Below are 12731 nucleotides of genomic sequence, written 5' to 3' on the forward strand. Positions count from 1 at the left end.
ATGACTCTCCTAGACTGAACTATTTAGGCTAGGTTCACAGTGGGGCCGTGAACTGCATGCACTGCAAGGACAGGATAGCCTGTAACAAAGTGACAATGTAACAAAGTGCACGTTGTTTGGCTGATGATTCAAGAAAAGGTAAAGATTTCTCATGGGTAAGGGGGTAACAGCTTCTGATTAGGATGAAGTTCAATCCTTGGTTACACTTCCTTTTTTAAGTACAGGAGAGCAGAGCAGAATGATGAGTCATTGGTGCGCTGCTCCTCCACACAGTCCTGTCAGTAGGCTGGGGGAGGAGCTTTGCCCATGCTATAGTGTTGTGCTGTAATGGGGAGACAGGTGAGGTCACTCATGGCTTATATTGGCTGTGTTGTTTGGATGGGATATCTGAATCACAGCAAAACATATATTGCCATATTTTTGCTGTGCTCAGCCTTCTGTGTGGTGTTCTGTTCAGCTGTAATTCTGTGTGAGTTTATTTTAAAGTTGTAGCAGAGGATAGAGCTCTTGTTTAGACCCCACGCTCCATTCTCTCCCTGGCCGCGGGCCCCACAGCCAGTCCCAGTGGGCCTGTGTATTTATTTTGATAATGTCAGCTGCATCGACTATATATATTTGTAAAATAAAGTGGAGCAGTGCAGAGCAAGTGCAGAGCTTTGCTCCTTATATCTCGCTGACACACAGAGGCAGCTCCAGGACTTTTATTGCAATGTACAACTATCCGGGGAAGGAGAGGAACTCGGAATAATAAACAGAGGAAAGTGACAAGTGAAAGAAAAATATAGAATCACTGCGTTTATCTCCTCGACAGCCCCTCCGCAAGACAGGCTGAGAAATGAGCGGCTCCGCCAATAGCGGCCAGATATAGAAGGCCCTGAATTCCGATCTCTGGTTTATTTGCCAGGAATTCGCCGGTCAAAATAAATTTGGAAGTTCGTCTCATTTATCAAAGGCTTTTTAAACGATCAAATAGGTGAAATCCACAACTTTTTGGATTTTTGAGCATTTTCCACAGTTTTGCAGTCAGGTCAGGGCTAGTTTACAAGGAATTTACTAAAAAGGAAAACTTTGAATAACACATAGGTTTCTGTACACCTGATCTGGCTTTACTATCTGGCGATATACATCCTCTTTACTAACCTTCGAGCAACACTGACTAATCTGTTATGACCTAGGCAAGGCCTACACATTTTATGCTGATTAGTGGCAAATATTATGAAAATTGGTGCAGCAAAGAGCAAGCTCGATTGATTTGCCAAGGCCGGACCTCCCATGATGCAGCCTGAAGCACCTGCTTCAGTCGGCATTTACATGGTGGTGGCTGGGAATGGGTGCAGGCTTGGGGACCAGGGTGCCTGGCAGAAGTGGGGAGGGGGGCCGACATCCTTCCTCCCTCTTCATGATCCCCCTCCTGTGCCCCTGCAGAGTGACGCAGCGGTGAGTTTTGTAAATGACTCACCCGTCCTTTTTATTTGATGCATCCATCCACTCCAGCAGCTGTGTTTACTTTCTGTTTCCCTGCATGACATGTCATACACCCGTCATACAGAGATCAGGCAGCCATAGAGGTGCTGGCTGCAAGGGTGGATGGACGTGTCGCATGGAGCAGCGACGGTGAGTCATTTATGAACCCCGCCGCTGCGCCACTCTGCAGGGGGAAAGGAGATGGACCCATGGAGAGGGAGGGAGGATTTTGGCCCCCCTCCCCCCGGTGGCACCTATTCATGGCTTCCTATACTTGGCTACCTATACTGGGGCACCTATGCTTGACTACTTATATCAGGGGCATCTATACCTGGCTTCCTATACTGGGGGCACCTATACTATACTTGTCTACTTATACTGGAGTCACCTATACCTGGCTTGCTATACTGGAGGGATCTTTACCTGGCTATCTATACTGGGGGCACCTATAACTAGCTACCTACCTACACTGAGGGTGGTTGCACCGCAGCTATAACTGCGGTGCAAATTGTTGGGTGCTGTGTGATCATTCCAAATCTAGGGGGGGGGGGGGGGGGGGGAGGGGAATCAAACATCCTCACGTTTGCTTCAGACAGCAAAAAGCATAGAACAGACCCTGAACGATGCAACTACTTTCAGGCTGAAATTGGTCCCATGTATTGATCACAGGTGCTGGTAAATTTCGGGCCGACGTGCTCGATCAGGTGCGCGGCAGTAATGGCGTGCAATATCAGGATGAACGCAATGGAACTCCTGGCGTTGCCCCCCCTAGTGTAAATACCCCCCCCCACCCCCCGTGCATTTATACTTTCTCTGCTGTCTACCGCCACGGTGCCCGTCCATCTTCCTCCATTTGTGCCTCACACGCTGGCGGCGTACAACACGCGGCACGTGTGACGTCACGCACAGGGGGACACATTTACAAGTTTTTGATACTTTTTTTAATTACAAATTTCTGTAAAGTTGTTTTAAAAAGAAGATGAGAAATTATCTCCAGGAGAAAACTCAGGAGAGAAGGTTAATTGCATATGGGCCCCCAAGTGAAATAAAGGGGGCAAATTAAAACTTACCTCAGTAGTGGGAAGCCACTGGATAGTACAGAAGCTTCACTGACCCTCGTGCAGCCCACCGATCCAGGACTGGGCCGCTCTAAACATATCTGAGAAGAGCATCAAATATGTTTCTTATGTCCATGCTTGCACCACATATGAGCACATGGGGGCGGGGCATGCACCAACTATGAACACATGGGGCGGGGCATGCGCCATCTATGAGCACATGGGGCGGGCATGCGCCATCTATGAGCACATGTCCTCCATGGACGAGTGTTTTCACAGGCCCATCCAATTCAGTCCATTTGGTGAAAGTGTGTTTTCTCATGCCCTTCTATTTTTTGTAGGCATTTTCATTGTTTCTCATACTGTGCTGTTGTACTGGGTGAAGCTCTAGTGCTGGTAAAATGTACCTTTTGTGCACTAGGCCCATAGTCTCATGCGTATGACATCTTCACTGTGCACCAGGCCCATAGGCTCATGCGTATGACATCTTCACTGTGCACCAGGCCCATAGGCTCATGCGTATGACATCTTCACTGTGCACCAGGCCCATAGGCTCATGCGTATGACATCTTCACTGTGCACCAGGCCCAGAGGCTCATGCGTATGACATCTTCACTGTGCACCAGGCCCATAGTCTCATGCGTATGACATCTTCACTGTGCACCAGGCCCATAGTCTCATGCGTATGACATCCTCACTGTGCACCAGGCCCATAGTCTCATGCGTATGACATCTTCACTGTGCACCAGGCCCATAGTCTCATGCGTACGACATCTTCACTGTGCACCAGGCCCATAGGCTCATGCGTATGACATCTTCACTGTGCACCAGGCCCATAGTCTCATGCGTACGACATCTTCACTGTGCACCAGGCCCATAGGCTCATGCGTACGACATCTTCACTGTGCACCAGGCCCATAGTCTCATGCGTATGACATCCTCACTGTGCACCAGGCCCATAGTCTCATGCGTATGACATCTTCACTGTGCACCAGGCCCATAGTCTCATGCGTATGACATCTTCACTGTGCACCAGGCCCATAGTCTCATGCGTATGACATCTTCACTGTGCACCAGGCCCATAGTCTCATGCGTATGACATCTTCACTGTGCACCAGGCCCATAGTCTCATGCGTATGACATCCTCACTGTGCACCAGGCCCATAGTCTCATGCGTATGACATCCTCACTGTGCACCAGGCCCATAGTCTCATGCGTATGACATCCTCACTGTGCACCAGGCCCATAGTCTCATGCGTATGACATCCTCACTGTGCACCAGGCCCATAGTCTCATGCGTATGACATCCTCACTGTGCACCAGGCCCATAGTCTCATGCGTTTGACATCCTCACTGTGCACCAGGCCCATAGTCTCATGCGTATGACATCCTCACTGTGCACCAGGCCCATAGTCTCATGCGTATGACATCCTCACTGTGCACCAGGCCCATAGTCTCATGCGTATGACATCCTCACTGTGCACCAGGCCCATAGTCTCATGCGTATGACATCCTCACTGTGCACCAGGCCCATAGTCTCATGCGTATGACATCCTCACTGTGCACCAGGCCCATAGTCTCATGCGTATGACATCCTCACTGTGCACCAGGCCCATAGTCTCATGCGTATGACATCCTCACTGTGCACCAGGCCCATAGTCTCATGCGTATGACATCCTCACTGTGCACCAGGCCCATAGTCTCATGCGTATGACATCCTCACTGTGCACCAGGCCCATAGTCTCCTGCGTATGACATCCTCACTGTGCACCAGGCCCATAGTCTCCTGCGTATGACATCCTCACTGTGCACCAGGCCCATAGTCTCATGCGTATGACATCTTCACTGTGCACCAGGCCCATAGTCTCCTGCGAATGACATCCTCACTGTGCACCAGGCCCATAAGCTCATGCGTATGACATCTTCACTGTGCACCAGGCCCATAGTCTCATGCGTATGACATCCTCACTGTGCACCAGGCCCATAGTCTCATGCGTATGACATCTTCACTGTGCACCAGGCCCATAGTATCATGCGTATGACATCTTCACTGTGCACCAGGCCCATAGTCTCATGCGTATGACATCTTCACTGTGCACCAGGCCCATAGGCTCATGCGTATGACATCCTCACTGTGCACCAGGCCCATAGTATCATGCGTATGACATCTTCACTGTGCACCAGGCCCATAGTCTCATGCGTATGACATCTTCACTGTGCACCAGGCCCATAGTCTCATGCGTATGATATCTTCACTGTGCACCAGGCCCATAGTCTCATGCGTATGACATCTTCACTGTGCACCAGGCCCATAGTCTCATGCGTATGACATCCTCACTGTGCACCAGGCCCATAGGCTCATGCGTATGACATCCTCACTGTGCACCAGGCCCATAGTCTCATGCGTATGACATCCTCACTGTGCACCAGGCCCATAGTCTCATGCGTATGACATCCTCACTGTGCACCAGGCCCATAGGCTCATGCGTATGACATCCTCACTGTGCACCAGGCCCATAGGCTCATGCGTATGACATCCTCACTGTGCACCAGGCCCATAGGCTCATGCGTATGACATCCTCACAACAATGATGAAGAAACAAAAGTGACCACATTAGTTCATTACAAATTATTATTGTACACATCCTGCAGCAGTAACTGGCAACACACTCAACAAAAAGTCCAATCAGGTTTTACTTTAGTGTTGTTTGAAAAATGTATATGCAACAAAAATAACTAAGCACATAAAATAGAGCTCATACAAATGTAGTTAATCACAATACCACCTCTACTGCATATTTTAGGGTACGTTTCCACTCGAGCGAATCTGCATGCGTTTCCTGCATGCAGATTCGCTCAACCAATACAAGTGGATGGCGCCGTTTCCACTTGTCAGGAATTCTGTGCGGCTCGCTATGCAGAAAAAATCTGCACAGCAGAGCCGTCAGAATTCGCACGCCGCACACCCGCACGCGAATCGTCGGTAATGTAACTAAATAGGAAAACCGCAAGCTCTTTAGTCTTGCGGTTTTCCCGGCGTTTCCGTGTGCGATTTCGTCTAAAAACCCACGTTAATGCTCGCCGGCATTGACATGGTTAAATTCGCATGGAAACGTCAACGAATCCGCAACCGCGAGCAAATCGCGCCGCTTAAGTGGAAACGTACCCTTATATATATCTATATATGACTTAACTTATAGTGCTGCTGCCGCTAATTCGTTGAAAGGGACACTGAAGCGAAAAAAAAATTATGATATGATTTGTATGTGTAGTACAGCTAAGAAATAAAACATTAGGAGCAGAGACATAAATCTAATATTGTTTCCAGTACAGGTAGAGTTAAGAAACTCCAGTTGTTATCTATGCAAAAGAGCCATTGAGCTCTATGACTTTCAAAGTCGCAGAGAGCTCTGTCTTCTGAAGCTTGTTATCACAACCAGGGGTTTAACTAGAAATCCTCGGGCCCCCCTGGGAAAAAAATCTGGGCCCGCTCAGGGACTTTTGGGGGGCAGGAGGGGTCGCAGCATAAGAGGAGAGCGTAGCCGCAGATCTGTGGGGAGGGGACATTCCCCCCCCCCCCCTCACCTTGGGCTCTCCTCTCAGCGCTCCCCCTCCTGCAATCTTTAGTGACAGCTGGCAGCAGCAGCGGCAGGATAACACATACCTCCTTCGCCCCAGAGGGCAAAGGAGGTATGTGGGCAAAGGAGGTATGTGTTATCTTGCTGCTGCCCGCTGTCACTAAAGCTTGCAGGAGGGAGAGTGTTGAGAGGAGACCCCAAGGTGAGGGAGGGGGGGGGATGTCCCCCCTCCCCACCGATCTGCGGCCATGCTCTCCTCTTATTCTGTGACCCCTTCTGCCCCCCAAAACGGCCTTGAGCGAGCCCTAGGGGGGGACCCTATTGTTACGCCGGTGATCACAACTGTCAGTCAATGTATTTTCTATTTCTATCCAGAGGACAGGTCAATAGTTCACAGCCTGCTCTGTAAAAACATTTAGATTGCTGAATAGTGTGTAAACTGCAAATATTAGAGAATGATGCAATGTTAGAAAAAAAACACTATATAACTAAAAAATATGAGAATATTTTCTTTGCTACTACGGTTCTAGTAATTATCCGTTATACACAACCAATTCATTATATCATATATATTTTTTTCGCTTCAGTGTCTGTTTAACAATCAAATACAAAGATTTATAAGACAAAATTATGACGTGATTACATTTTTATCTAATTTCTGCAAGTAATTTTTAACAGCAGTACTTCATCATTATTTTGCTTTATTTATTAAAACATTCATGTGTTAATTTAAAAAAAAATATATTTTATGTAGTTGTATTTTCTCAAGTTTGTATTTGTAGCTATGCAAACCTGAAATGAAATGAATATTTTAATACTAAGTACCTAAATAACTCTCACACCCCCCATCCTCTTTTGTGCACTGGGTATCTTTAAATATGAAAATATAAATATATCTAATTTAGTTCAGGTTTCCTTAAGGCTGCTTACACACTAAGACGTTACAGGCGCACGTCAGAGCAGCCTGTAACGCTCCCCCAAAGCCCAGCAATGTAACAAGTGGGCTGTTCACACTGCCCACATTGCGTTACATGTAACTCTGCACATTCTCCCGAAAGTGCAGCATGCTCTAGCGTTACAGCGGCTTAAGCCGCGTTAGACTGTTTGCACATGCTCAGTCATGTTGGGGAGGAGCGGAGAGCGGCCAGGCACATGACTAATTAATATTCACTGCATGTTGTGACGTGCAGTGTTTACTTCCTGGTGCGGCCGCTCTGTGCGGCGATTGGCCGGCGGGACCACGTGATGCCGCATGCGCACAAGAGTACGCATCACGGCATCACGGACGCCAGAGTGAGCTACACAACGCGGCTAAGTCTGACGTCCACATCGAAGAGCACCACGCCTTGTGTTAGGTGCACGTTATGCGACCTTAACGTGGCACCTAACGCAACGTCTTGGTGTGCAAGTAGCCTTAAACTAGATAAATAAGCAAAATGAACTACTTTAATATTGGGCTCCCCCAAGGGATTGAGTCTGATCTATATAAGCAGCATTAGCTGAAGGTGTGTAGCGTCCCTAGCTTTAAATTTTGCCTGTATTAATTACTGTCATATTTATGTTGTTCACCATCTAAATAATATGAACTATGAAAAGAATTGGATGAACGTCCCACTTTGGCTGGGAATTATAACTAAAAGTGCCACTAAAGCTACAATTTTCAGCAAAGAAATGCCCTGTGGTCAGATCACAAATAAAATGATGTAGTACATCAATTATTTCACCATCAACAAACCAATCTGTGCTTCCTATCCATCACAATGGAAAAAAATGTTTTCCTATCGAGTAAATTGTCATCGAACGATCCCCTTTTAGAATTGTTTCCAGTCGATTTGGGACATCGAGGTTTATTTTTTCTGCCACCCCGATCACATTTATCTGAGGTTGCATTCTCAGTGGTGCATTATGTTGTAATGCAACTTTAAAGTCACAACGCAGCATTACATCGCAACGCAAAAAAAAGGTGGTAACGCAGATCAACGCTGCATTACTTTGGCATACAGTAGGTACAGTAAAGCATACAGGCAATGACACGTATGCTTTCCTGTACCCGGTAATGTGTGCGTTTAGAGGTAACACACTGCAGCAGTGCATTACCATAACACTACACGTTACAATGCACCGCTAACATCGCACTGTGAACTTCACATAGGATTAACATTGCAGTGCGGTAAGCTTCATTTCAAGACTTTATAACGCAGCTCTGCAACGTCCCACTGTGAAAAAGCCAGGGCTGTGGAGTCGGAGTTGGCGTCGGAGTCGTGTTTTCATAAACTGAGGAGTCGGGGTCGGGATTCGGATGATTTTTGTACAAAATCCACAGCCCTGGTAAGTATTAGACTAAGGAGTCGGAGTCGAGGAGTCAGAGTCGGAGTCGTGTTTTCATAAACGTAGGAGTCGGAGTTGGCGTCGGAAGATTTTTGTACCGACTCCACAGCCCTGGAAGCCCCATCACACTAGGGGCGTTTTCTGTCATTTTTCAAGTGCAGGCGATTTTCAAAATCGCCCACAAAACACTTGTGCAATAATCTTCTTTGAGAAGGTTCATATCAGCGCGTTTCGTGTGCTTTGCACTCAGCAAAGCGGTGTCTGTACCATTTTGGGGTGATTTTGCTCTAATGGAAAGTTACAGGAAGAGCGCTAAACGCTCACAAAATCGCTTTTTGCGGTGATTGCGTTCGCGATTTTAAGAATAAATACATTGTATTTATTCTTTTTCGGGTTAAAGAGTTCACTTCCTGACTTGTGTCAGGTAGTGGATTAAAAAAAAATTGCTCTGCAAAAGTGCTTTAGAAAAGCGCTTTAAAAAAACGCAGTGCGCGGGCAAGCGGTAAAAAAAATTGCGCACAAAATTGCAAAGCGCTTGCAATTTTAAATGTGAACAGAGCCTGATCGCTTGGGCGAGTCTGCTGAAAATTGTACAGTTAGAGGGCAACGGAGGTCTGGCTTGGTAACTAAGTAACAATAAGTTTATTTTATTTTTCTAGCCACACAAGAAGAAGGGGAGAGAGCATGACAAAGTCTACCAGGTAACAACTACGTCTACTTAAAGGGACTTATTTTATGTTTAATGCTACATTTGTTTTTTTTATTTTGATCAGCTCTGAATGAGGTATAATCTGTGTATATCTTAGTTCAATAAATACAGTCAGCAGATGGCGAGTTCCTAAAAAAAACCAGAGCAGCCGCCAATAGCAAGTGCTGCTAATGTTTATGCTGGGAGTGTACCTCACCTTTTATAAAATGTAATATATTACATTTATACCATATTTTGTAGTTTAATGTCTGCTACCGGCTATTATTTTTCAGAGCTGCTGCATTGTGGGTCTGAGGTGTTGATTTACTGGATGTAGACTAGGGATGATGCAAATATTTCCGAGTTCATGCAGGATTATGTACATTTATATGCAAATATATGCAGCTTGACAATAGACCAAACAAGTCCCACCCAGGTTTTAATTGATTGGTCATTAGCTGGGACCTGAGGACTGAGTTTACTATATCCATAGATTTACTATATCGGGAACATTTACAATATTATAAATGTTGACATCTCTTTGGACTATCTGATGTTTTTTTCTAGCAAGCTCTACAAGTATTATTATTATTATTATTTTTTATTTATATAGCGCCAACATATTCCGCAGCGCTTTACAAAGCACAATAAGACGACAAGGGGAACATAGATACACTAACAAAATGTACAACAGAGTTCCAAGCAGCACAAATATTGTGACAAAAACAGTACACATTTGTGCGGTGATTGCGTTCGCGATTTTAAGAATAAATACATTGTATTTATTCTTTTTCGGGTCAAAGAATAAGTACAAGTACAGGCAAGTTATTTTTTTCTGCCATGTAGTGAAGGTATTAGAAGTCCATTCTGAGCAATATCAGTCAGACACTAGATCTGGATTCAGTAATGTTGGAGACATTTCACAACAGTACAAAAGAAAGACAACTTTCTGCTTATAAAACAGCAAAGATGCAATTGTAATATTAGGGTTTTATTGTTACTAGTACAAAAAAATCATGCATTCTCTTTAGTGCTTGTTATATAAAGTTTTTTGTATAAATAAAAATATATAACGTGTTTTTATATCATACACTATAATGAAGTCACTAAAAGTTACCTTTAAGGCATCACTAAGTACATACACTATAGGTTAGCCTTTGTGTTGTAATTTTTTTCTTTTTTTCTTTCAGGGGTTGAACGCCGCTCAGAGGGACACGTATGACGCACTTCAGATGCAGCCAATTCGTTGAGGGGGGAAATTTTTTTTTTAAATTTTGGAGTAAAATCTCTGTATTTTTTTCCCCTAAGCCCTTCTGTAGGAATCTAACTTAATAGCTTCATATTTTTTTCTCTCTCTCGGCCTGTAACAAACAGAAACATTTATCTGCAGTAACTGATGCTGGTGAGGGGTAATTATGCCCGCGCTATACACACAGCAAAGGTCATCTGGCTTGTTGTAGATCTCCGATGTATATCTTGATGAGAGCACCGACGCAAGCGGTTGCTGCAGTGTTGCCATGGCAACTGTCAGGTTCATTTCCTAAAGTGAACCTGTCAGGGTTTGTTCCTAACATTTGTAAAATGGCAGTCCCTTAAAGTAGAACTCTGGCCAAATTTTCTAAATCTTCATGTGAAACCTAAAAGGTATATTTTTTTTTCTGTGGAAGTCGCAGCCCTGACAAGTCTTTTGATGAGTTTACCTGATGATGCTCTTCCAAAACCAGTGCTGGAATCCTTTCCATATATCGACATAGACTTTATTAATGTCCGCAAAATGATTTGTTCTGCATTATTGATGAATAGTGATGAGCTAAAAAAAAAAAATCTAACAAAAAATTTCAAAAGCCCTAGAAGAAGAAACCAAGCCTATCAAAGCAAGCTGTAGCCAATCAGCAGAAGGGCAGCTGGTTAATTAGGCCTTGATTGGCTGACTTTAATTCCCTCCCAGGCTCAGTGGAGAATTAGATGTTAGGAGAAGGTTATGCTCATCATTATGGATGGCTGGAGCAGAGATGTACGACAGGTCACACAATGCTGCAGTCTGTGGTTGACATTAGGGAGAAGAGCTCGGCTGGATCAATACATCAGAGCAGCTGTCAGAGCTCGGACTATGCTGGAGGAGAAGAGTGCCGGTATTTCTCTCCATGAGGTCCTAATTAACATTGCCCAAAATTCTTCTATCCTAAATGAAAGCTGAACTGACAGGAATAGGGAAGGGGCTACTGCTGACGGCCAATTGAAAACGCCATATGTGTGACCGTTGTGCAGAGCTTCTACTGTAAATACATTGTGAATCACTGACTCAGAAAGTGGACTCAGATAAGCAGTTATGACCCCAGTGCCACATCCTCGTTATAGCTGTGCAACACTGACAAATGAAAAAAAAGCCACATATTCCCAATTAAAATCCATATAATTTCCAATTAAAAAATATTTTATTACACACAAGAAATAAATAAAAAGTAATATATATATATATATATATATATATATATATATATATATATATATCACACAATATATTTTTTTCAGCAGAAGTATAGACAGGTTCTCTTTAAGTAGTATGTGCTAGACTACACTTAATTATTTTTTGATGTACATATATTTTTTTTTCTTGTTTAGAACTTGATACTCTCTCGAACTTACTTTTTGTATTTACTTTGTTGTCTAGAAAAGGTTTCAGACTTCAGTAATAGAGTCCTTATAAAGCAGAAAAAAAATATTTTTGGCCATATTTATTGCTCAACAAACAGCATTTTTTTGCTTTATAATTCTGCCCATTTTGCACTTTTTCTCCATATTTATACACTGGCAAGAACATTTTTTTGGCAGGAAATCGTAAGAAAAACAAAATTCTTTTCATATTTCTAAGTGTTGAAAAGTTTTCCAAAAGCTGAAAAAAGTATTTTCAAACTTTTTGGTGTTCTATGTACAGATCAGTGATGCGATCACTCATCAGTTATGGGCTTGGTGGGACCTCCCTCAGTCAGTAAACATTTTTAATGCCTAGTACACACCGTGCCATTTTCCTGTCTGGTAAATCCCCATCGTTCAATAATTTCCAGCATGTCCAATCTTCTTCAGAGAAACGGGTGGATTTTGCGCAGTACTGATCGGAAGCAGATCGAACATGCTGGGAATGAGCGAACAAAGATACATTTCCAGTCGATCTGATGGGAAAATTGCATGGTGTATAGCAGGGATAAGGTTAGTTTGCTTTGGAGTTTCTGGTTCATTATCTATGGAATTTAAAGGGAACCCGAGGCGAGAGGGATACGGTGGCTGCAATATTTATTTCCTCATAAATAATGCCACTTGCCTGGCAGCCCTGTTGAACTTCTGGCATAAAGAGTGTCTGAGTTGAAACCCTGGAACAAGCATATGGCTAATCCAGTAAAACCTGATTAAGAGTACTTGATCTGCTGCATGCATGTTCAGGGTCTATGGTTAAAAGTATTAATTTCCTTAGCGTTACGGACAAGCTGAGCTCGTCCAGTAACGCCGCAGGGCACCGCTCAGGCCCTGGTGGGCTGATTTGCACAATTTTTTTTTCAAACACACAGCTAGCACTCTGCTAGCTGCGTGTTTGTTTCAATCGCCGCTGATCCGCCGCGA

At 44.4% G+C, this 12731-nt stretch overlaps 1 protein-coding gene across 1 annotated transcript in view; it reads left to right on the forward strand.

The window, feature by feature from the left end:
- CD247 (CD247 molecule) overlaps nt 1–10423 on the forward strand; it is a 145246-nt gene extending 134823 nt beyond the window's left edge. Inside the window, exons 8-9 of the mRNA XM_068270816.1 lie at nt 9088–9129; nt 10307–10423. Coding sequence (XP_068126917.1) covers nt 9088–9129; nt 10307–10366 — 102 coding nt within the window. The 3' untranslated portion in view covers nt 10367–10423. The remainder of the gene's footprint in view (nt 1–9087; nt 9130–10306) is intronic.
- The last annotated feature ends 2308 nt before the right edge of the window (nt 10424–12731 follow it).

The sequence above is a fragment of the Hyperolius riggenbachi genome, chromosome 2 (assembly GCF_040937935.1).
Source record: "Hyperolius riggenbachi isolate aHypRig1 chromosome 2, aHypRig1.pri, whole genome shotgun sequence".
NCBI classification, from domain to species: Eukaryota; Metazoa; Chordata; class Amphibia; order Anura; family Hyperoliidae; genus Hyperolius; species Hyperolius riggenbachi.